Below are 26,541 nucleotides of genomic sequence, written 5' to 3'. Positions count from 1 at the left end.
ATTTATTGTTTGGATTTACTCAGGCAGACATTTCAACATTTCAGTAACACATCAGAACACACACACACACACACACACACACTCACAAGGAAGTACTCTTCTTGTATTAATTAGTATAAAAGTCTTAAATCACCATTGTTCCATCCAAATTTAAATTGGTTTGATCGATGGAACTTAAACAGAACGTTAATAATCCCCTGAAAATAGTGCACTTGATAATGAACATAGTATAGCTCATGATGTTTAGGTTCTTTTCTGTTGCTGGTCGATGAACAGTTAACACTTTTTAACCATGCACCTGTGTTGCCCAACATTTATTGTGGAGTCACTTCCTATTTTAGTTCAGCACTCAAGGAGACTTGAGAAATCTGAAAGACATTCTTTGTCTTCGTTGTCCTCTGCTTATCTGGGTGCGGGTTGCGGGGGCAGCAGCCTCAGCAAGGAAACCCAGACTGCCCTCTTCCCAGTCATTTTCACCAGCTCTTCTGGGGGAATCCCGGGGCATTCCCAGGCCAACCGAGAGATATAATCCCTCCAGCGTGTCCTGGGTTGGCCCGAGGCCTCCTCCCTGTTGGACATGCCTGGAACACCTACAGAGGGAGGTGTCCAGGAGGCATCCTCACCAGATGCCGGAACCACCTCAACTGACTCCTCTCGACATGGAGGAGCAGCGGCTCTACTCTGAGTCCCTCCCGATTAACTGCACTTCTCACCCTGTCTCTGGGGCGGAGCCCAGCCTCCCTGCAGAGGAAATTCATTTCGGCCGCTTGTATTCACGATCTGGTTCTTTCAGTCATCATCCGGAGCTCATGACCATAGGTGAGGGTTGGAACGGAGATCGACCGGTAAATCAAGAGCTTCGCCTTCTTGTTTAGCTCCCTCTTCCCCACAATGGACCGGTTTAGCTTCCGCATCACTGTGGACACTGCTCCGATCTGTCTGTTGATCTCCCGCTCCATCCTACCCTCACTCGTGAACAAGATCCCGAGATACTTAAACTCCTCCACCTGAGGCAGGACGACCCTAATGGGAAACAAGTTCAACTTACTGCCGGCAACGTGAACCAGACTCTCACTCCTTCAGTAAAGAGACTGAATGGCCCTTTGTAAGGATGCCCCTGGGAACATGATCATAAGCCTTCTCCAAATCCACAAAGCTCATGTTGACTGTTTGGGCAAACTCCCATTCCCTTTCCAGCACCCTAGCAGGGGTAAAGAGCTGATCCACGGTTCCACGGCCGGGACGAAAACCACATTCCTCCTCCTCGATCTGAGATTTGACTATTGCCCTGACCCTCTAGTACCCTGGCGTTGACCTTTCCGGGGAGGCTGAGGAGTGTGATCCCCTGGTTGATGAAACACACCCTCCTGTCCCATTTCTTAAAGATGGAGACCACCACCCTGGTCTGCCAAAGCCCCCGCCCCCACGCAACGTTGCAGACACATGTCAACCAAGACAGCCCTACAACATCCAGAGTCTTTAGATACCCCGGGCGGATCTCATCCACCTCCATAGCTCTGCTGCCATTGAGTTGTTTCACTTCCTCGGCGACTTCTGCCCCGGAGATTAGACAGCCCCTCCCCAAGTCCTCTCCTGACTTGACAGGCGGTTTGCCTGAACCTCTTCGCAGCCGATCGAAAGTCATCCTTCATGGCCCCATTGCCCAAGTTTTTGGCTCAGGGACTGCCATGGCCACATAGGCTTGGCCCACCAGTACCAGTCTGCTGCTTCTGGAGACCCACAGACCTGTAGGCCTCCTTCTTCAGCCTGATGTTTCGGGGATTACCTCTGCAGCTGGCCCCAGTTCACAACAGCCGCCTCGACAATTGCAGATGGGAACAAAGTCCATTTGGACTCAATGTCCCCCACTGCTCCTGGGATATGGTCGAAGCTCTGCCGGAGGTGGGAGTTGAAGATAATCCAGAGAGGTTCTTCCGCCAAGCGTTCTCAGCAGACCCTCATTACTCATTTGGGCCTACCAGGTCTGCGTGGTGTCTTCCCCTGCCACCTGATCCAGCTCACCACCAGATGGTGATCAGTTGACAGCTCAGCTCCTCTCTTCAGTGCCCAGAACATACAGCTGCGGATCAGATGATACGACTATAAACTCGATCATAGACCTGTGACCTAGGATGTCCTGACACCACGTGCAGCGATGAACATCCTTATGTTCGAACACGTGTTACTTATGGACAAATTGCAACTTGCACAGAAGTCCAATAACTGAACACCACTCAGGTTCTGGTCAGGTCTGCCGCTCCTCCCAGTCACGCCCCTCCAGGTCAAGCTGTTATTGCCCATGTGAGCATTGAAGTTCCCCAGTAGGACAACAGAGTCCCCAGTTGAGGCATCATCCAGCACCCTTCCTAGGGACTCCAAAACCAGTAATGCTCAACCTCTTCCATCAGCTCTGGCTCCTTCCCTGCCAGAGAGGTTGCACTCCGTGTCCCAAAAGCCAGCTTTCATAGCTGGGAATCAGACAGCCAAGTTCCATCCTGCAGGCAGTTGGACCATGGGGACAGACATTCTTAAATTCTTGTAGTTTTGTTTACAGATGTACAGTGTATGTAGGATCACTGATTCCTAGATAACTATTTGGCCAAGCAATTTCAGTATTGCCTTCATAATTTTACAGGACACCAAATATATGAAGGTGGTCTCTGGTCTTGTCTCTGACTCTTGAGAAGTAGAAAAACAAACCGAAGAATTCCTCCAGAACTACTGTTTCTCTGAACCATGAGTGTTTTTGAACCAGAAAATCTGTTTAGCCTCTTCAAATTGATGTCCTCTGATTTTTGAAACAACAAATTTTAGGTTCTCATGAATTCAACACATTTAAAAAATATATCTGAGGTCACCAAATCATTTTGATTGCAGTGCTACTCCTTGGATTTTTTTTTTTTTTTGCGCAATTAAGATTCAAACTACGCAAGTCATATTTATGGTCTGCATATAAAACATATAAAGTAATTTATGAACCCCTAGCTAAAAATAAGTTCTGGTCCACACAGGCTGAAGATATTTTAATACTTTGTTCCACTGTATAAAATACTTCAGTAAATACCACACTAGGACTGTCAAAGCATTTGTGTGTCTTAAGAACTGATTGCTTCCAAGGGGCTAAAGAAGACCATAAATGTCATCATGCCCCACCTAGAGCAGAAGTATGTGAAGCTGCTGGAGGTGAGCCCTACTGATCATCTCAAATAAAACATGTAAGTTGACTAGTTTTCTTTAACTCACCTTCACTGGTGAACTCATTATTTAATTACTGAAGATCGGGACCATTAAAAGAAAAAGGCACACTTGAAACAGAACAACCATTTGTTCAAGTACACAACAGTGGAGGTTTGGTCTAATTGATTTGGTACTGTTAAATGAGAAAATTAAAGTTAGTCCTTCAAGTTAGGAGTTACACAGGCCCTGGTCTTATTGGCATGAACAAGTGATTTAAATATGGCTGCCAAGCGGCAAAATGTAACAAAATGTGGCATGCGGGACTTGAGTGAAAAACTTTGCAAGCTTGAACTAAATACTGTGAAACACTAATCAGGAGTTATGGAAGAGAATACTGCAAAATAGGTTTCTCTGTAACTTGCCTGTATGTTTATTTTCTTCAGCTTAACTAATAAAAACTGGTTTATAAAATTATGATTCCTCTATCTGTACATGTCCAGCTGTCTTGCATGATAACAAATATTAAATATCAGACCATATCCAACACAGTACTCCAAAAAGTGTAAGAAAACCAAAAATGATGACAGTAAATGGAAGGTGATTGATTAGAAAATGTTTAATGTCATATCATAACATTGTTATTAAAGTAAAATAGAGCGCAATGTGGAAGTCTATAAGAGCAGACTGTACAGAAGTTAGAAAACCAGAAGACATACAGACATGAATTATATTCAATACAAACAGAAGATGACTTCATTAGCGAGAAAATCCAATAAATGCTGGTATGAAAATCAAAGTGCTTGTTTGCTTTTGCTGATTTAGTACACAGAATCAGCTTTTACAGATTTAATACCCTAAAAAAGCAAAAGAGTTTGAAAAGTATCCCATCTGGTGTTGTTTGGTGGATTTAGCCTCATGGTTTTAGCCACGAGGGGTTTTCCTGAGGTTTACTGTGGTCACTTTCGTATGGAGCGCCCCATGAGACGAGGAAAAACATATTTGTCCATGTCGGTTTATTCTCATAAGACCTTAGGGGCTCCATACTTTCACTGCAAATGAGTTGTGCTCTCTAAAGGCAGCGGACGTGCACTGATTACATCTAGTGCTAAACACAATGGCTTTAAAATGTCCCTTAATGAGCCACAAGGCACAGACAAATGCGTGTCTCCAGAGAGGATCCACATATAAGAAGCTTTTACTAAACATGATTAAATTAAAGCAATTATAGAAAAGCTTTAAATGCAGTCATTGTCATTAGATTGGAACAGATCAGCTGCTGCCTGATGACACTGAAATGACAGATTTATTTTTCAACCCTTCCGGTTCTGCACTGAGTAGAACCAGCTGACACAGTTGAACCAAACAACCAACTAACTCATTTATGCAGTGCAGAACCAGAAGTTTCTTTTTAGAGAAAATCAAAGTGTTTGGGGATTACTGAGCATACAGCTGGATAGTACAGATGCATATTATACTGGGCAAGTGCCTGACAGTGTTAAAATGGACGTTTTTGGAGAGTTTTGTGATTATTAGATGTCAGCCCCCATCAGCTTTTAGCCTAACGTATGTGGCTGGCTGTCTGCATTTGGAGCCACAAAGAGTTGAAATGGGATAGAAAAAACATCTTTGTGAGCTTGACACCTATTTTTTTAGTACTTAGGAGGAAAAATACTCTTGGGGTGAAGTATCACTTTAACCAGCCTTGAGGATAGTGGGACTTGCAAGTGTCTTGAACAGCTGAAAACTTTGGGAATGCCTGCTTTAGTGATGTGAAACACGCAACCATCATGATTAATATGGTTTGATGAGGGCGTTGTCCTGTAAACACTGAATGATTCTAGAAACAAACATCTCCCATTGATAGACTCACTATGAATCATGAGACAAATAACAATTAACATGCACAAGAACTGCCGAAGTGATAGAACAAATGTGAATTGTGCACACTGATTGTCAACCCCTAAAATGTCTTTGGTGTTCAGGAAACAATACATTTGGAATCTTGGAAATACGTTTCTCATACTCCAAGTAAGGGCAGGAATTATGAATTGTTACAAAGGAGTTTTAAATGATGTAATTTAGTATGGTGTTATAAGTTCACATAAGTTAGCTTGCTGTGTCTATTACTGCGTTCCAGTATAAATATTGTCCCCATCACCAGAGCTCTCAGGCCCTGTTCAGCTTTTCCAGGCCTGTCAGGTGGCTTGAGGAATCTTGAAATTGTGTATACCAGTGTGTATACCATGGGGGTGTCTAACGGTATGTTCTATTGTACTCTGGAAATAACAGACCTTTGACACAGCAAAAGTGTACTAAAACAGTCGTTCAAATGAGAACTGAGCTGAACCACCTGATGTCAGAGCAAATACAGCAACGTACTAAAAACTTAAGAGGAACTGGCTTTTCATAAGTCCAGTTCAGACTCTTGCCCTGTTCAAATCAGTAATGAACACTGACTTCAAGAGGCCAAATTAGCACTGAGGGCCATTTTTGCTGAGAGGCAGACAGTGTTAGTCATTAGAGAATGACTGTAATAGAGGAATTTAATACTTTGCACCAATACACAGTGGTTACACAAAAATGTCCACATCAAATACTTAAAGCAAGACTATGTAACCTTTAAGTTTAGAAATCACTCCTAAAGTGTTGACTTCCTCAGAAACTATAAGTGTGACTCCAAAAACAAACAAAAAATAAACTGAAGGATGTCTATTAACACATTTTCCCCAAAATGTGATGGACAATCGCCACATCATCCTCCAGATATCCTTTACAGGAGCCGACTAGATTTGTGTAAACAGATCAACATTTAATTTTGGCAGAGGTAAAAAACAAAACAAAACAAAACACTCAGGTGTTGTACTTGGTCTGGTGACCATGGACAATTGGCTTGTGGTGGCAAACCTAGTAACCTAACTATTGTATGACAGTAGTTAAACATACGTCAAGGCTGCCAAATAGGCATATTTAGCTTTAAGGGATTCAACACTGGTTAGAAACCAGAATGCAGCAGAATACTGGATGGTTAAAGGAACTGGTTTCAGCTCTATGGTTTGACAGCCCAGCCTAGCAGAATTCTGCTTTGATAATAGAGGCTTTCATCAGCCTGGCTGAAGTTTGATGATCACAAAACAATTGATCACTGTCTACCCTTAATAGAAATGTGCAAAATATCCTTCAGTATTTTGCCAGTGCAATACTGTCTGCTTACCAGAGTTGGTAAAACACAATTTTGCTTTTTTAAACAATTCTTATGGCCATTTAGGGTTTTAAAAGGTTCAATTGAATCCACTGTGTTCTAAAGTCTATGGCCAGCAATTAATGTGATGAGGACACATATGAAATCTGAAGTTTTTTAAGTAGAGAAAACATGGCCGTGCTTGAAGTATAGATGATGTGACTACAAAGTAAAAGTTCAGAGGAAGCTGTTTATGTGCAGCAGGGGAGAATATTGGGTGCATGTGTGTGAGGCGGTACAGCACAAATGACTCTGGTCAGGTCAGTACACTCGACTCCCTCAACCTCTGTCTCTTACAATGTTGAGCATAATGAATACTGTGAATACTTCAGGTACTTTTACTTCAGAGTAGTCCTGAGCAGCTGGATTTTGACAGGTGCAGCTTCAGGAGTGTCTGGGGGCATAGCAGAATGATTCTCCATCAGGGTTAAATGCATCTGAAGGCTTAAGTCACAGCCAAGTTCATGTCAGAGTAACAGCTCCTACGTCCCTTACTTGGACTGAGATGTTCTCAATCAAAATGACAATGTATTTAAACAAGTAACTCAAAATTCTTTGGCAATGAAGGGAAATTCTATTTGCTATTATCTTGTAACTGCTGTTAAGTAATAATTAGATAGTCTTGCCTGAAGCCTTCTTTTTGTGACATTTCTTTTCTTGATTCCCTAGATACTGATAGGTTACTGACTAATATCCCTGGTAAAATAAAGGGAAATAAAATTTGTCAGTATATAACCTCAGTTACCAAAGTTCAATGTGTCCAAAAAAAAATAATTTTAAGAGAAGCTACTTTGATTTCTGATGCCAAAAAGGCCTGGTGCCTTCTATAGCTTGTCAAAGCTTACTGTATCTGCCACTGGATCAAACCAACAGTCCTGAGAAAACAGGGGAGTGGGAGAGGGCTGTCAGATGCCAGCTAACCTCTCTTGCTACTCAATTCCAGACCTCTTATCTTTCAAAAGTCCTGTGCGCAGCTAAAAACAATATGGCCAGAGAGCTGCGATGTGGACATGCCAGAGAAACTGTCTAGTAGAGATTACATGTCTGTTAGCGAAGATGGAGACCTGGAAGTGTGCAGAGGCTTCAGGACTGCTGACTACTCCACTGGCTGGCCATGGGCCTGCGCAGCAGCTCCTCCACATGGCGAGCTACATCCATGGTGTCCTCCAGGTCAAAGTCTCCCTCTGCATCCAACATGGCATCACTCCTGAAAGGACAGCAGCAGAGTTCATGGAGGATGCACCAAAGAAGACCCACCAGTCTCTTCTTGCTGGTCAAGAGATGCTGACAGGAGAATGGGACGGTCTAAACTTCTCCCTTTGCAGTAGTATTACAGAGGTGTATCCTGGGTGTGTCCCTGGGTGGTAGCTTTACTTGTAGTTGAGTAAGCAATCCCAGCCATATCTCTGCTACAGTACAGATTTGCAGTACTCTCTACACAAGTAATCAATTATTCACTTTGATGAGGCAACTCGAGGACTTAGTAAACTTGAACTTCAATTTATTTATTTTTTCATGTCACATATGATCCTAGATCAGTCATCTACAAAACTCTTTAAAATAATGATCGGCCTATTTGTGATAACTTGAAAGGAAACAATATTCACTTTGGGTGACACAACGCTTCAATTTTTTAAAAATGTATCTAGGAAATATTTATTTGGCTGTACTTTATAAGTAGGTTGCAGCAATATGGACAGAGAGTTAATTCAAGAAAGACAGCCACATATCGTTCAATAAACCAGTTAAACGCCATCTGTCCACATATGTAATGAGTATTATATGTATGTCATACATGTGTAAAAGTAAAAAAAAAAAAGCTTACATAGAAGGGTAGGCACCAAAGTTGTTGGGGTGGCCCACAGACGGAGAAGCTGTGTGGTCCATGAATGTGGGAGTTGCTCCACTGGGCTCAGGGTTTGGGGTGGTGAATCTGACAGAGACATGCACCACACATTACTTCAGCTATTTTTACAATGTCCATAATCACACAACAGCTCTAATGGCTGACACCTTCTCATGATACTGACATGTTAGTCTTTGCTGAGAGGCCACGGAAATGCTTCTCAGGACACCTCAGATATTACTGTATTCCAAATATTCAAGAACATTATTTCACCTTTGATGCCACAGGTTAAATGCTGAAACACACTATCATTGACTTCACTTCAAAGAAAATGTTAAGGGTATATGCATATAGGATTGATAAAGCTTCTAGGAGTAAATGCACACACTTGAAGCCCTTGTCACACATACAACAGTTTGATTCCATCATTTTCCACACTCTCAGGACTTCATAGGAACTGCTCAAATGTTGTCTTTTTTATGGATTCTGTGTCCAGTTACACCTGTAATCCTCCAAGGTTTGGTGACATTTCACTCTTGAGGGATACCACTCTAAAATGACTTAATTTGTGACAATCACAGATGAACTTTGCTAAGACAAAGTATCGCTTTAAAGGTGTAAACTCAGATGCTGCCCAACCCGAGCTGAATCCCAATTAAACTAAATAAAGCTTGAAAGGTTATCAAAGGTAAGTTAGGTGACCTTATAAATGAAAAAGAAAACACTCACTCTGGCACAACTTGTTTGATCTGTGGTTTTACATATCCATCCACTGCTTTTGCTGGAAGATAAACATACAATTTAAAATGGTGAATTTAACAGGAATTTGATTGGTTTTCAGACTTCTTGTGAATCATATTCAAATACATCAAGAAAATAGTCTGTACCTCTCTACAAAATAAAACATGGTCATATTGAATCCATAGCAGTCAAGTCATAATGATACATACAGAGTGGAGGGGTGTAGTACTTGGCAAAGACCTCGTCTTTGGGTCGGTCAGGATAGAGAAACAGAAGGTGATTGAGGTCACTGATGCGGTCAGCCAAGGAGCGAATGGAGAAGTCCTTAGTTGTATAAGGCAACAGATTCCAGACCAGCCTCTCACCTACTCACAAACAGGAATGAGAATCCTAATCACTGTATTTACCAAGACTCCTCCACATGGTGTCAGCTTCACTCATCTCATCTAAGCACAGATTTGTGATGGTCCAGTGAAAAGTGCTGGGCAGTACCCTCAGAGGAAAAGGACCTTTAATGTGCAGCAGCCTGCTACCTGGTTTGTTGGGGTTCTCAGCCACCCAGGCAATGGTAATGCCTCCAATCTCAGAGTCACTGAATCGCAGCAGAAAGGTGCCATTAGGTTTGGACATGAGCATGTCCTGTGCCTGCTGCTTGTTAACAAAGCCCAAGATAGCCCTGCAAGAAAACAGATACACATACAAACATGGGGTGTGTATGTTTTAAGAGATCATTTCTTATAACAGTGGATAAGTAGTAGTGTTCTTTTTGTTTCTTATACAGACAGCCACACTTCAAAGTGACCAATTACAGTAATTAGGTGCTCAATTGTCAGCAGGATTACACTCAGACTACATTGAGACCAAGCACAATCTGTAAGCCCTAACCCCTAAATTTCCCATAAGAGACAGTTGCATCTAGCCCTCAGCCCTGCTAATGACTGTGGTCAGATAATTCCATCTGCACGTCAGCAAACACCTTTAGCTTCTCATAAGAAAAATATTCAATTTAATTCATTCTCACTGGGAGATCATTTCACATTCACAGTATACAATATGTCTTTTAATTACTAGTATGGTTATTGAGCAAATGCTGATTAACAGAAGTGTCTATGGGCCTCATTATACTCTAGGAAACAAAACAATAAATAGCTGGGACAGCTTTGACAGAATCTGGCTGCATTTACCTACAGTATACATGTGCAGAAAGAGGGGAAATATTACATGGACCTTCATGATACAAATTAGCCACATTTTAAGAAAACTAGGGGCAGTTAAACACTGCTTCCCTCCCCTCAGAGAATCTACTACTACCACTCAGGGTGAGTCATTACCCATCATTCCAGTGAGGCTTAAGGTGTTTTTTCATGAGCTCCACAACTCCATCAAACCACTGCCAGAAGGTGAAGTTGCGTCCAGGTAAGCTCTCCTGCACAAATAAGACATGACTTCAGTACAATTACAGTCATCTTAATCTGAGAAATCTGGTTGATCAAACATGTTTATATAAACTACAGTAACCTGGTTATTGTAACATCCAACTAAAAAAAAAATGCTACAGGCCAGTGTGAAGAGTTCTTCTTCATACCTGTCGGTTGGAAGCATGGCTTTAGTTGTAAAATTGTATGAATCAATCATTTGGGATGGAATAATGCAGTGGGAGGACAAGTAATGAGAGCACAGATTTTTGCTTGCAGTACAACTGTGCATTAAGTCAGTAGGAATGAATCCTTACCCTGTTGAACTGGGCCCAAGAAATGGTCATGCTGCGATAGTCCTCAGGGTTGTTGCTGCTGCTTGTGAAAGCTTTTTGAGCTAGAAAGACCAGGTTATCCTCCGACAGGCCACGCCCACTGTGCATCTCAGCTTTGTATTTCATATCGAGAGCCTCGCACAGCTGGGGCCACAGCACCTTGTCTGGAACAATGAATGGTACCCTGCCCTGAGGAGATGATAAAAAGGGTGGAAAACAATAAAGAATAGAGGAGGAAAAGCGTAAGAACACAGGAGCTGGTGTGGTGCCGTTCATGTCTGACTTAAACTCGGCAATGCTATTTAGGTCATTTAAGGACACAGACATTTAAAACCCCTGCAGGCAATAAAGAGTCAGTAGAACAAATATCCAAAGACACATGAGAAGTCAAGTGATAAAGGAGATAAACTGTTCAGGTCATGGAAAAACTTTTAAAAGATTGAATGGTGAAGACTGGATCCATGTGGGAATTCATAATGCAGAGAAACTGTTTAGTTCAGTGTGTGAAACAGGTTCAATAAGAAAGTAGTACTATTGATAAGATGATTGTTACCAGTTATGCACTGTATCACACATTTGTTTTAAATTTTCATCTAAAATCTTGTTTTTTTTTAATAAAATGATTTTTTTTTTTAATTCATCATTTTTTGGGGTTTTAAATAACACAACAAAAAAAGCAACATTCGGGAACAGTCATCTCACCGGCTCAGCAAAGGCATTATCCCATAGGACTGTTGCTGTGGCGTTGTTGTCCTGACTGCCGTGAACGATCACTACTACGGGCAGCGATAAAGTCTGCAAGTTGACATATATATGAGTATGCAGAAGAGACCAGGACATGGAGCTGCAGGTGGAAAAGCTCCTAAGTGATGTTGAATTACTTTGACATGGAAGACCAGCTCGTTGCCTCCCACACTGAACTGTGATTCAAACAGAACTGTGAACTTTTCCTCAGTCACCGACTCCGCACCTCGACGGTCTGAACGCTTGATCCGCTTCAGTGACTGTAAACACACCAGAAATGACAAGAAAACACACAGGATTTATATTAAAGCTTTGGAAAAACACAAGCAACATTTTACTAGGAGTGATTCATTGCAATTTAAAGATGCATGAGCCCAGTAAAAAGTCTGGTAAAACTGATAGATTTTTTGGATTAAAGGTACAAGTCCAGATGCCTTCCTATAACAACGAAAATGACAGAATCTTCACAGACGTTTGTAATTTAACGGTTATTGGCATGTGAATCATCACAACAACAAATACATCATTACGGAAGTATAGCATTCAAGAAATCTGTTGATAATAGTAATAATAATAATGAAGGCAAGGGCTACCATTAGGGCTACCCAATTAATTAAAATTACACCCAAATTACTAATCTAAATATCATATCCAACATAGTAAAACCTATTTGATACAGATCCTTACAAAAATCCTAACATTTTCATAAAATAAACAGAGTTCTGATTAAAAAATAGAAATTAACTTTCTATTGTCTGTTTATTAATATATGTTACTTGAGTTTCCTCCCTAAATGTATGTAATCACACTATTCACAATTCATGCCCAACCCAAATTCATGTATTCTGTCTGTCCTTCACTCTGTTTCAAACCGTGGCCAGTTCCACAAGACCCAATGCAAGTAGCCAGCACATATTTTTCTACAACAAGTGAACTACCAGCGCTCTGTTTCAGACGGATGTTTAAAATGCTGTTTGTGCGACAGAAAGAGAGACTGATTGGTTCAGCTACACATCTATTATGAGGGATTACTGTCACCTCAATGACCATTTCCCAAAGGTATACGTAGTTCAAGTAAACTCTTAGCACTGGTGCTGGTGCTTGTTTGTGTTTTCCATTGGCAGTTCAAAACCACAAGCTTATTATTAATATCTGTGTATAATATAATGTTAGCATCTGTCAGGGTTTAATGTTTAAACTCATTCATACCTCACATCAACGATATCATTTTTGTGTCGTTGTACCAGTAATGCTTTGAATGGGAACTGCACTACTGAAATGTTTATATGAACAAGCTTTTAGGTCACAGCTTGTGTAGCCAGTGGTGAGAGGATCAGTGTGGAAGAGTGTTGTAAAAAGGAAAGGGTGTGTCTCAAGCTGTTAAGTATGTTCCTCTTTCAACATGTCGGCTAGGCTTTGTCATTGTGGTCTGCTGTCTTTGTCCGTAGTTGTTTAACCAGACTGTGTTGAAAAACTATCTGACTGGACTCTATCTATTTTCTATGTTTGAATATTCATCAATCTAATTTTTTTTTTTTTAAACTAAGCACTATTAGCTGAGCCGGGATTCAGACTGGTTGGGCAGAAAATATTTTTATTTGCAGATTTTATAGAACAAGCATGGATTAAAAATAAGATGGCACTGTACAGATGAGTCTCTATCGGGATATGATACTTCTCTATAATTTCTGTGGGTATTTACTTGCTATAGTTTTAAAGGTATAGTATCACATTGTCAATAAAGCAATATGTTCTTTATGTAACTGAAAGCTGTATCTGAAATGCTTTTGTTGTATTGATGTCATGTAATTCTGTGTGGGACAGGCTACTTTGTGCCATGACACATCAATAATTTAATTTGTGTTTGTTATTCAAGATTTTTCTACATCTGTTTGATATCACAAATAGCAGTTGTATTGCTGAAATTCCAAGAAAGTGCAGAATTTGAAAAACAGATCCCCCAACCCGAATGAGGGCAGTCAGGTCTAGGCTGTCTTGATCACATGATCACACTCCACTGGCCCATTTAAAGTTGTAAATAACTAAGAAATGAACATGTGGGGATGTCTGATGATAATGAAGAGATGCTTCCACAATCCCCATTGCGTTTCAGTTTTGAAAGAAATATCCAGTAAGACTGGATGAGCTTAAAAAAAAAATGTAGTGGTCGTTACAAAATCTTTACACTTCTCAAGTTTTGTTTAGCCCACCCCCTCCAAATTTGGGCACTATTCAAAGACTGGGGAATTAAATATAGTGTATGCATTAAAATCTGTTTTGCAGACTGATGTAAGCATTTTAACCAAACCTTCATTTGTTCCAAAACTTTCAGACATTATTCAAAAGTCAGCATTTCTGTCTCGTAAGCTTCAGCATTCACATCGAAATTTCTTTACTAATTGCATTTTCTAATTCTAATTACTGGATCATAAAAGGTACTTGTACCCGACCTACAACGGGAACAGTTTATTTAATTCTACGATTATAAATAGAGCTTACCATGTTTCTGAAGTGTGCACTGAGGGTGCCAGTGGCCTGTTGATACTCCATCACACAATTATTGTTGAGAATTTCACCACTGCTTTCACTAACAACACAAAATAAAGCAGTTAGAAATATATCAATAACAGTAGCTGGGGATATCTTCAAACAAGGAAAGACTGCATGTCACATCTATAATTTCAAGTGAAAATCCCCAATAGTTTTATGTGTGAATGTCTATCTGCCTTTGTCATTTGTCTTTTCACATCCAAGAAAGTAACTGCCATAAATAGCTATGTCGACAGTTTTACAGTTTAAGAGCAATCAAGATTTGCAACAGGGGTCTCAAACTCAAAATTCACGGGACCAGTGAAGTTCCTGTCTTGTCGTAAGAGGGCCACTTCAAATATGTCAAACAACACAATGACACAATGACAATGACAGTCCTGCTAAAGAGATCTTTATTTATTGAGTTTTTCTGTATTGTTTGTATGGACATTGGCGATGACCAAAACAATGTTACTATGTTTTAAACCTATTTATCAATCAAATTTCACTCTAGTTTGATATTATGTACCAAGCAATATAAAATATGTGGAGTGTCTCATGCCTGGTCTCCAGAACAGGCGTTTGGGACCCCTAATTTCAGATCTCCGATCAGGCTAGTCTGCATGCCAGTTTGTGACCCCTCACCTGTGTGTGCTCTCGTTTTTTAGCAGAGCTTTGGCCTGCTGCTCACTAACAATGACAGCCTTGACCTGAGGGGGATTCATGTGGACATTGAGCTTCCCACCCACTAGAAGGCGCACTGTGGCTGCAAACTTGGTCTGGGTCCTTAACACCTGAGGCGGCTGCTTTTCAATGATGAAGGTGCTGGACAGAAAAGGGGATAATGACATGATGATTGGAATAACCTGAAGGCAGTGATAAAAACACAGAGACACACCTGTTCAACAAGATCCTAATACTTTGTATAAATGGCACCTGAAGCTCTCACACGACACCAAGCTCACAAGACTTCCTGGTCTGAAAAAAGCTAAGCATTCATACTCAGAGAGAGTATGGAGGGTGTTTCAATATGAGGTTGAGACCTCTACCCTCCTGCTCATACAAGTATCCCACCTCATATCATGACATTAATGTGGCATTAGGCATCATTACCCGACACTTCAACAGACTGAGTTTGTGTTTACCAAAACATTGAAGGATACCAACTCTAGCACTACAGCCAGCAATTACAGGCCCCCCTGATGCCCCAGAAACACCCAATCATGCCAAGCAGTCATTATCCCACCCACAGTCTTCAGTACCCCCACTCAATGAGTTCCCTTTCCTAAAAAGCATTTTACAAAACAGCTGTGAAAATGACCCCACCTTCATGATGCATTGTTTACCCAAAAGCAATCAATGATGGCCTCCTGCTACTCCAGTGTGTAGAACATATGTGTTATAATGTAACAGAATGTAAGCAATAGAGAAATTATACAATTCATATGAATAAGCAGTAGAAGTAGACATGATGCTCAAAACAATCATCCTTAACAAAGGAATGTTTTAGTTGTGATATTTTCAAAGTGTGTGCTGCGGCACATTTGCGTGTGTGACAAGCAGATTGTACCTGTCAGTGCAGCATCCATTCTGAACGTTGCACCCTTACATATGAAAAATACTGCACCTGCACAAGCCTAAAGACCAGGTTTTTTATTGAGTGGTGCAAATGCTTTGCACTGCCTCAAGATTTGAGCAACTCTTTAAAATATTGATGGACACAAAGAAAGGCCCAAGTGTATGTGCTAGTTATACGACAATGTGGGCACAGACTGAAAAATGACAAAAACGCTTCTATTTATACTGTGTTGAATCAATAATTTTAGGAAAGGTATTCAAATGCGTTTCTAGTTTTTTTCTTTACTTTTGTGATTGATAAGCCAAAAAAAGTATCACGATAACCAGATCTGAAGGCACTTACCCATCCATTCTGTAAGACAAAGAGCTGCTCACTCTGAGCCACACTGCTGCAAACTAGAGAGGCATGATTTACCAGCAACCCACATATCATGAAACACTGTCCTGGACTTCCTCAAAAGACAGCAGAGGTAACTCTCACCTGGTAACAAGGGCAGAAATTATATCTGTGATGTCAGCATTGAGTTTGCTGAGCAGATCTTCCATGGGGCCTGGCAGAGGAAGCTGCTGAGTTAGATGCTCACAGCGTCTGATCTGCTGCCTGTTCTGCCAGATCAGGTCGGCCAGCTTCTCACACCTGGCAGATGATAAGGGGGGAATAAATCATCATGTGGAAGTACAGAGAGAGTGGATAAGATGGGGCTAACATGATGAGCTGGGTTTTTCTGTAAAAATACACTGCCTGGCCAAAAATAAAAAAGTTGCCACCAAAAAAAGTCACACACTTTAATATTTTGTTGGACCGCCTTTAGCTTTGATTACGGCACACATTTGCTGTGTCATTGTTACGATAAGCTTCTGCAATGTCACAAGATTTATTTCCATCCAATGTTGCAGTAATAAAAAAGATCTTGTATTGATGATGATAGAGTCTGACTGCTGCGCAAAGCCTTCTCCAGCACATCCCAAAGATTCTCAAGGGGGTTAAGGTCTGGACTCTATGATGGCCAATCCATGTGTGAAAATGATGTCTCATGTTCCCTGAACCACTCTTCAATTCGAGCCCGATGAACCCTGGCATTGTCATCTTGGAATATGCCCGTGCCATCAGGGTAGAAAAAAATCGTTGTCGTTGTCCTCCGCTTTATCCGGTGGGTCCAGGTCGTGGGTGCAGCAGCCTCAGCAAGGAAGCCCAGACTGTCCCATCCCCAGCCACTTCCACCAGCTCTTCCGGGGGAATCCCAAGGCGTTTCCAGGCCAGCCGAGAGATATAGTCCCTCCAGCCTGTCCTGGGTCTGCCCGAGGCCTCCTCCCGGTTGGGCATGCCTGGAACACCTCCCGAGGGAGGCGTCCAGGAGGCATCCTCACCAGATGCCCGAACCACCTCAACTGACTCCTCTACATGAAGGAGCAGCGGCTCTACTCTGAGTCCCTCCCGAATGACTGAGCTTCTCACCCTATCTCTAAGGGAGAACCCAGCCACCCTGCGGAGGAAAATCATTTCGGCCACTTGTATTCACGATCTCGTTCTTTCGGTCATTACCCAAAGCTCATGACCATAGGTGAGGGTTGGAACGTAGATTGACCGGTAAATCGAGAGCCTCGCCTTTTGGCTAAGCTCCCTCTTCACCACAACAGACTGGTTTAGTGCCGGCAACACTGCGGATGCCGCACCAATCTGCCTGTCAATCTCCCACTCCATCCTACCCTCACTCGTGAACAAGACCCCGAGATACTTAAACTCCTCCACCTGAGGCAGGACCTCCCCCTGACCTGGAGTGGGCAAACCACCCTTTTCTGGTTGAGGACAGGAAGGAAGGAACAGCAAGGAGTTGGAAGGAACAGTGAGGAGTTTGGTTACCCAGCCCGGAGGGGCGCCGGGGCCCTGCCCTGGAGCCAGCCCAGGGTAGGGGCTCGATGGCGAGCGCCTGGTGGCCAGGCCTTGGTTCATGGGGCCCAGCCAGGCCTAGCCCGAAGGGAAGACATGAACTCATCCTCCCATGGACCCACCACCCGTAGGAGGAACCAGAAGAGTCCGGTGCTTTGTGGCTTGGGTGGCAGTTCAAGGCGGGGGCCTTGGCTGTCGGATCCCCAGGCATGGAAGTTGGCTTTAAGAAGAAAAAATCCATTGATGGAATAACCTGGTCATTCAGTATATTCAGGTAGTCAGCTGATCTCATTCTTTGAGCACAAACAGTAACATTGCTGAACCTAGACCTGACCAACTGCAGCAACCCCAGATCATAGCACTGCCCCCACAGGCTTGTACAGTCGGCACTGGGCATGATGGGTGCATCTCTTCATCATCCTCTCTTCTTACCCTGATGCGCCCATCACTCTGAAACAGGGTAAATGTGGACTCATCAGACCACATGATCATTCTTCCATTGCTCCAGAGTCCAATCTTTATGCTGTCTAGCAAACTGAAGCCTTTTTTTCCAGTTTGCCTCACTGATTAGTGGTTTTCTTAAGGCTACACAGCTGTTCAGTCCCAATCCCTTGAGTTCCCTTCGCATTGTGCGTGTGGAAATGCTCTTACTTTCACTATAAAACATAGCCCTGAGTTCTACTATTGTTTTTCTTCGAGTTTATTTCACCAAACGTTTAAGTGATCACTGATCACAATCAGTCAGTATTTTTTTCCGGCCACATTTCTTCCTAAGACAATGGGTCCCCGCTATCCTTCCAGTTTTCCAATAACGCGTTGGACAGTCCTCAACCAATCTTAGCAGTTTCTGAAATCTTTTTAAATGTTTTCTATGCTTGATGCATGCCCATGATTTGACCCTTCTCAAACAGACTAACATCTTTTCCAAGACCACGGGATGTGTCTTTTGACATGGTTGTTTAAGAAATGGGAAGCAACTCATTGCACCAGTTGGGGTTAAATAACTTGTTGCCAGCTGAAAGACAATCACCCATGCAGTAATTATCGAATTGGAGGCTCGTATATATTTGCTTAGTTAAATCCAGGTGGTGACTTTTTTTGTGGCCAGGCAGTGTATATGCATATACACTTACTTTTGTGAGTTAAATTCTTAATTGTAGGAAAAGAGCTGATACGTCCCTCATATGACAAAAAAATAAATTAAAAAAATAAATCGAACAATCACAGGTTTGCCTGAGGAAGGTGAAACTATTGAAGAAAATGCTAGTCAAAACTCATTTACAAACATCCCCAATATGTACCATGACTGGAGGATATCCAGTCCTCCCTCATGAGGACCACCGTTGCCTGCCAGCTGCTGCCTCCTCTTCCACTGGATGAGCTCTTCATCCAGGATCAGTGTCTGCTGCTTCCTCAGCAATGCCAGGGTCTTCTGGTGTTGTTCTGACAGGTCCTGCAAACACACCACCAACTTCATGCTAACAAACACAAACCCAATGCAAACACAAGAAACAGGCATGCAATGAGAGATAGCAGGACAGTACCAATATGCTCATGTACACAAGTAAAAGCAGAGAAGTCGCGCACATCCCATAAACAGATGCTGGACTCAAAATCAATATAGAAAGACAAAGAAAAAAGAAAGACGAAGAAAAAAGAAGAGTCCGCACACATCAGCTCCCTTTTGTGCATATATTTTGGCACATCACAAGTGATGTGCTAAAATATATGCACACAGAAGTAACCAGAATACAGAAAAATCCCATGTTTGCATGCTACTGAATTTACTGTTATGCTGCGTGCAAACGTGGGAAACGGACTTGTTTCGTCATTGTCAACATTTAATAAGCCTGCAGGAAATTACCATCATGGCGTAAAATTAGTTTATCACAGCTTATGTTTAATCTAGTTCAGTATTTACCTTGATGACACATGCAAATGAGCAGAGCTGCACTGCAACTCGTTTTCAGTATCAGAGATGGATACTTGTGTTTAAGACTCCAGTCCAGCAGCAGCACACCTGCACCATTTGTCAAAATGTCAGGCCAAGCCAAGTGTGCAATGTTTATGATGTCAAAATGAAGAGTGATGGATCTACCACAGGTGACTACATTCAAATAAGTCAGTCACTTGGTTATATAAAAGTTAGGATTGTGGTTAGCAAATATGTTCAATATTAGCTCAGCTGAATCAGCTAGATGTCAGCTTACTGCTAGCTTTGAGTGCCAAACTTGATTAGACTGGTGTTTGCAGAATACTTTTTTTCAGACAAATGAGTGTTTGTTTTCCAGCTCTGGCTTTGCCATGACTACTATATTAAAAGAGAACATATGTGTTCCTACTCCCTCCCAAGACCAACAAGTGAGAAGTAACACACATTTCACATCTGCTACAATTTCTGTCACTGTGGTTGATTGAATCCATAAATTTCCCATTTACATGTTCGTCACCCCTTAATAGGTCAAACACACCATAAAAAATTAGTACTTCTTATTTTATCTGCAAAAGACAATCCTTTAATTGATAAATTGAGATAGCCATTTTGTGAACATCCCCTAAGGAAGAAACTTAATTTTATGTTTAATTCTATTTAACTTGAAATTAAATGATTTTAAATACCTATTTTCATCTCAGCATGCTCTTTCCTTTAGCTGGCATCATTAAAAATGACTGGCTTACAGGAAACAAAGCTCACATAATGTTCTTGTTCTATAACAGAGCCACTTGCTCTTAATAAAAATTTGTTTGGTCAACTTTCATGTATGGTGTTTGTATCTCTTTGCCTGGCCTGTGTCCACATGGTGATTTCTATTTAGCAGAAAAGTGCTGAGATGAAGAGATTGAGCAAGAATAAGCCTCTCCTCCAATTTGTTGGTTACCAGGGTGATGACTGTAGACCCACTTTTGGGCAACCATATAATTGGTTGCTTGAAAAAGAATGCCAGTAATGACACCAGTGCCTTTTGGAAAGTTCTGATATTTTGCACAGCAAAGTCAGCCAATCAGTACATAAGTTAGTAAATATATACATACATTCTTTTTTTTTAAGGCAAAGCCCTCAAAAAAATTCTATGTGGGCCCTTGTTGCAGAACTACAGCACACACACAGTGTGTCCTCTGTGTGTGTGTGTGTGTGTGTGTGTGTGTGTGTATGTGTTAATGCATATGTAGTGTCTTCATACAAGCCTGTATTTCTGTAGTGTGCTGGCCTCTCTGGTGAGCCAAGCCTCTACAGTGGCCCTTTTGCTCTGCAGAGTGGTTTCTCGCTGGGTGCGTTCAGCTGGAGGCAGGGATGCCAGACTGGTCAGCTGGGCTAACAGACCAGGATGAAACATTAGACAGAGAGGTTGTTATAAACACTTGCCCACACAGAAACACTGACTGCATTTACATGTACACCATATTCCGATTAAGGTCTTTCATCTGGTGAAGGTAATATTCAGCATTTATGGACCGCATTTGTGGGAAGATTCCTGTTTGTTGTCATGTTAGTTGGACTATTCCAAATATCCTACTTTGTGCGTGTTGGACATAGCATGCACAAGAAAGCTGCTGTACTTCTGACTCATTGCTAGGCAACCTTGCTAAACGTGTGGTTAATGCAAGTTATATTAAACTCATTCATAAACAAAAATACAAACACATCAGGTAAGAATAACCAACAAATAGTATCATTAATGCATTAATTAAAAGTAACAAAATTACATAAACAGTTTTGTCTACCATATTTTCATATTCTTATTAATACAGGTAGGTGGTGTGCCTGTAAATGTTGTCATTGATAACTTTTTCTCTTTTTACTCCAACTGTTCAAGGTAAGAATCCTGCATTGCAGTTATTAATGTCTCTGTATGAAGATACACAAAGATAGAATCAGGGGACAAAAGTAGGAGTTTCATTTTGTTACATGGAGAGTATACACTACCTACACCGAGGGGAATTCTTTAAAAGCAGCTACAATATGACCTGTATTTTCATAAACAGTACATATCAAATGGCAGTATGAGAATCATCAGGGATTCCATGACTTCCCTCTATTTTATATAGCTTTATTATCTCTTATTGTGTAGCCTTCTGGCTTTCTTATTTTGGTTAACAACATCTGAAAAACACACTGTATACTACCTGCACCACAAAACTACAGTGTGCCACTAGGGAGTAAACATGTTGGAGCATTTACCCAGTAAAGAGTTACAAATTTCCTTCAGTAGATAAGAGAAAATAAAAATAAAAATAAAGGAGAGGGAATACAGGACTTACGATTTACCTTGTAGACAGAGACATGGCTTCAAATAAATGATAATGTTGCTCCATAACTACTGAATGTTTAAATAACATGTTTGCTAACAATTTCAACAGAGCAGTCTAAAGGGTAATGGAGGGTCTGTGTACATGGCTTTTTTGTTGTTTTTTTTCCCAAGCAGATACACTGGGGATGAAGTGAAGGACAACACTGCATATGAGAACAACTGCCGTTGTCTTATACTTTCTCAGTTACCAAGGTGACCTGTCCCAATCTACCCAATATACAGTTTTCATACTCATTTTCACCAATACATGTCCACGAGTCCTTGACTTTTCTACTCGTGTGAGAGAAATTTTCATGACCAGACGTTCTCTAAACTGTTTACATGTGAAAAATAAACAGAGAAATCCATGTCAAAAGTGTAGTAGTTCGTAAGTATTTGACTTGACAGAGGAAATTTACAACAACTGGACTGTTTTGTTTACTAAATACCCCTGATGTAGGGCAAAACCCCAACTTAAGTATAAGTGTGTCCCTCATCCTCACCTTGGAGGCGCAGGTTCTCCTGGTATTGGATAATGAAGTACTCCTGGCTGTGCTGCAGCTTTCTCAGTTCATTCTCTGTCTCCTGTGTAGCTAGACGGAGCTCCTCAAAGGCCTGGTTAATCTGCTGATGGCGCTGGGACAGGCTATCCATGGCCTGTCCCCCAGTGCCACAACTGGCCTAAAACACCAATACATCAATGGTATAGAGATTTGCTCCAGATGTTACTTTTTCCTTCCTTAACAATTTATGTCATTTACTATTTATTTAAGTCATATCCAGATGCGGAAATCCTAAACCACCTGAACAATCCATCCACACTCAAAAGTATCATCCCCAAAACTGCTTCAACTCTTACATTTGATGCTTCATGAACCAGCCTCTGCTCTGAGTGCAGGATGTGTTTAATGCAGCGAACCAGCTCAAAAGGACAGCGGTCATAAGTGCTCTGAAAAGATATCATACACACCACACAACATCAGTGATGACTTTAAGCATCTTATTTTTAAATCCAGGGGTATAAAATATTTCCTCCTTCTGACTTTTTAAATTCTACAGTGTTAATATGGTTGATACCACAACAACAAGTATAGCAATGGCATGAACAGTTGTCACACATACCTGCAGAAAAAAACTTTAAGGTACTAGAATATCACTAAACTGCACCATCAGTTTCATCATAAAGTTACAGGAAGTGGTTAAAAGACTTTCACAGGTTAGTTTTCCTTGCTTACCTTGAGCTGGGTTGCATAGTGTCCCAGCTTGATTTTGAGAAGAAAGCCATCCTCTCCTCCCTGAAGCTGAGCTTTCCTCTGCAGCTCTGCCACCAGGTTGTCTAGTAGACGCTTGGCTTTGGCTTCCTCTGCTGGGTTGTCCAACTCAACTGAATCCCTGTGAATGGAACAGTTCATGAATCAAGGTGCTTTCCCATGCATCTGACCCAGACTTCAAAAACCAAAAGAAATCCAAGGGAAACACTATATATCATGCAATGCAAAAAATAAATCACGAGAGTTATTGAGGGTATTTTGATGTACCACTCAGGGATACATCAGACTCTTGGAGCTCCAACAGAAAAGGCCTGATCAAAATGTCTGTAGAATCATGACCACATTAAGTGAGTGAGGAATAATGAAGTCTCTACCAACACTTTAGCTTCATCTATGAGTGAATGTGAAGATAATGTAGATACAGTGTGTATGCTATTGAAAAGAGACACACGATATTGAATTTTTGGTCAACATCCCATATGCAGTACCAATGTTTTAGAACTGATTTCTGCTGACGGACAATATTTACTGAGGCTGGTATTAGCTATATAAAATAATTTAAACACATTTCACAAAGTGCACACAGTGAAAAACACATGTAAACCTTGCGAATTTGAAAAGGAATAACTTTTTTTTAATATTTCCAATCCATTTGGAAAAACTAAATGAATCATATTTAAAGCAACTGATGATGACCAAAGAAGAAGAGACTGGGGAAGAACTGCGGACAGATTGACACCAATATATTAGTAAAATGTCCAATATCTGCAGATGATGTTCGTCCCTAGCATTGAGTATGAGTAGGCATGTAAAGTACTATGGTAACTGCTCACTATGATGGTTGGTAGTGGAGCTGAACAATTCATCACTGATCTACCAAAATCTCAAATTGAAATGGTTCCATGTTCAAAATTAAACGAAATCCAATTTCATGCTACTTCAACTCACATAATCATTTGATTCTGGTCCTCTTGACTTCGTTTATTTAAGTGATGTTGCCCTCTTCCCAAAGTAGCAGTTAACATTTTCTAAAAAGGGATGTGCAGACTATAATATGTAATGAGTACGGTTTTTCACCACAGTTTTGTTGTTCTGCAAATTTGGTTTAAATACAATAAAGGCTTTAAACTGAAGGCCAAAAAAATTATTTGATAGTAGATTGTGTCCAAACAGATTGACCAAAATATTCAACTATTCCTTTGAAGGGTAGGTATTTATATTTCAATTTCGGGATTCAGATATTTGGTTTGTTCATACTTCAAAAACCATTATATCATCAAAATATACCCCTCTGGATTGAAAGTGAATCCAGTTGTGAGTTACCAAGAGATCTTCATTCATAAATTAATTTTATGGCCCAATGTATGAATAAAACTGAAGACATCTAGTTCATACCATAGCTGATTTTCAATCCACTGGGCCAGGTAGTGTCGAACCTCAATGGGAAAGTGCTGACCATACAGCGCCTGCATCTGGTGCAAAGCCTCACCCTGTAGCTGCTGGGCCTGGATCCACATTGCCATGATGCTCCTGTGAAAGCCAGATAATATGAGAAGAATAAACCAGGTAGAGGATGTACAAGTGGGAAGGAAAGGAAGCAAAATTCATAAACAAGGAAAACATAAGAAACAATTAACACAGATGAAAGAGAGAAGTAGAACAGAATATGACAAAGAAGGACACAAAGACACACAGAAGAACAAAGAACTAGTCATATTGTAAAGACTGATGGCATCATTCTTTACAGTTACTTTTAAGATGGGCAACAGGTGTTCAAACCAAGTCAGCAATGGAAAATACAGGCAAATGTACTTATTTGTCTTATAAAATCAAATAAGACTAAATCATTAAAATTATGTAAACCCTGTAGATAGAAATTCCTCAATATTGCAAAAATGAACGAGAATACAAATGCAACCTGAGGTCATTTGCTGAAAACATCCACAATTTGACAGACTGAACAATAGGAATATGTATTCTATTTTATTATTCCAAATGATAGTGAATGATAGAATGCATTGAATGTTAAGTTTATATACCACCTCTAAGCAAGCAGATTTAGCAACTGACAGATCCTGAATACCTGACACTGTTTGTAGTAAGCATTTCATAAAATATACAACGCTAATAACATACAATTATATACCGAAAAAGGCCAAAAACATTTAAAGAATTCTGAAGAATGCAAGGAAAAGCAGACGTTCCTCCGTTTAAGAGATAGCCGAGAAAGCTAACACTGCTGCAACGTTATACAGAAGTTGAGTCGTTGACCCCAAGTTACGCTAAAATAATCTCCGAGGCATTTCTTCCCGTATATTGCATTACAAATAATGAGCAAAAAGCACGCAAATGTACTTTTGTGGGACTGGACAACATTAGGTTAGCTAGCCAAATTATGCTAATCTGTTAGCTAGCAACCAGCGCTCCCATACAATAAATGACAGCAGCGCTCAAACTCGAACTCCCTCACTTGCGCCACACGTCTCGTGTACGGTATAGTAACGCATTTAACTCACCTTTAAAGAGACTGCCCACCTTAAAGCAACAGCACGGACAAGCAGCAAACAATACATTCACACAAAACTTTTAAACCTTACACAGGTTAGTTGACGTACGTGTTACATCGTCAACTACTTCAAAGCAGTTGCTGTTTACCAGCATCAAGGTACAGCAACACAGGAGAGCTAACTTCCGGTCATACATGTCTAAATAAAATCTCTGTCGAATAATAATTTGATTACGCTAAGTAAGTCAGGACCGAGATAGGCTGTGGAACAGCTGCTGTTATTATTTTTTTCATTTTTTAATCTGTAAAATTCCCGGTCAAATGAAATTTAGCATGCTTGGTGAGGTCCTGACAGCGATTTCCGCTGACAGCCCCACCTACAGTTGTGTTTCAGGTATCCGTGTGTGTGTGTGTGTGTGTGTGTGTGTGTGTGCGTGTGTGCGTGTGTTTGTTGATGGAAAAAACTAAATCAAAAGAAATGAACAAAAGATGGTTGAAAACAAATTTGAGCAACGATAATACACATTGTTCAATCGGAAATTTTTGATATCGTTTTAATTTTTCCGTGTTCAAAGCTATACAATATATGTACTCTACTGTACAGTACCATATATGGTATGATGATTTCATTCTCTGAATATGAATACACAGCTGTCCCGCGACTTTATTGGGATCCTCTTATCACGTGTGTATGATATGACACTCAGATTATAATTGATCATGTGACAAAGAATGAATGTAAAATTTATTCCAGGAACATTTATTTTAAAAACCCAACCATTTCAATGTATAAATGTATGCAATTATCTCTATGTAATATGCATCATCATAATCTTCTTAATATATCCAGCTATCTATTATAATCATGTAGTCAATAATGTTTTAGGAAACTATCTCCATACAACTGATCATGTTAAAAAAAATTAGGCTATTCCTTTTAATTCACAAACAATTATTGCATAAAAACATGTATCTATCACGATT

At 40.8% G+C, this 26,541-nt stretch overlaps 1 protein-coding gene across 5 annotated transcripts; it reads right to left on the bottom strand.

The window, feature by feature from the left end:
* Positions 1 to 3,779: 3,779 nt before the first annotated feature.
* Positions 3,780 to 25,880, bottom strand: LOC147239119 (signal transducer and activator of transcription 5B-like). Of its 5 annotated transcripts, XM_086195826.1 has the most exons (20): positions 25,568 to 25,721; positions 24,447 to 24,581; positions 23,016 to 23,172; positions 22,640 to 22,729; positions 22,284 to 22,461; positions 20,674 to 20,804; positions 18,793 to 18,944; positions 16,085 to 16,240; positions 14,671 to 14,850; positions 13,996 to 14,083; positions 11,634 to 11,756; positions 11,455 to 11,547; positions 10,735 to 10,941; positions 10,334 to 10,428; positions 9,536 to 9,678; positions 9,212 to 9,367; positions 8,991 to 9,042; positions 8,241 to 8,348; positions 7,480 to 7,622; positions 3,780 to 6,809 (listed from the first exon to the last, which is right to left on the bottom strand). In XM_086195826.1, the coding sequence occupies exons 2-19, from the start codon at positions 24,572 to 24,574 to the stop codon at positions 7,499 to 7,501; spliced, it is 2,361 nt and encodes a 786-aa protein (XP_086051952.1). In that variant the 5' UTR covers positions 24,575 to 24,581; positions 25,568 to 25,721; the 3' UTR covers positions 3,780 to 6,809; positions 7,480 to 7,498. The 5 variants fall into 5 exon arrangements, with proteins under 5 accessions (XP_086051952.1, XP_086051955.1, XP_086051951.1 ...); XM_086195829.1 differs by having other exon boundaries at positions 3,780 to 7,622; positions 24,541 to 24,581; positions 25,568 to 25,880; XM_086195825.1 differs by having other exon boundaries at positions 3,780 to 7,622.
* Between the last annotated feature and the right edge of the window lie 661 nt (positions 25,881 to 26,541).

The sequence above is a fragment of the Aulostomus chinensis genome, chromosome 23 (genome assembly GCF_037954235.1).
Source record: "Aulostomus chinensis isolate RoL2024-O1b breed Wild chromosome 23, RoL_Achi_v1.0, whole genome shotgun sequence".
Lineage (NCBI taxonomy): Eukaryota > Metazoa > Chordata > Actinopteri > Syngnathiformes > Aulostomidae > Aulostomus > Aulostomus chinensis.
The sequence above is the reverse complement of the archived record's forward strand: the minus strand, read 5'-3'. Positions and strand labels throughout refer to the sequence as shown.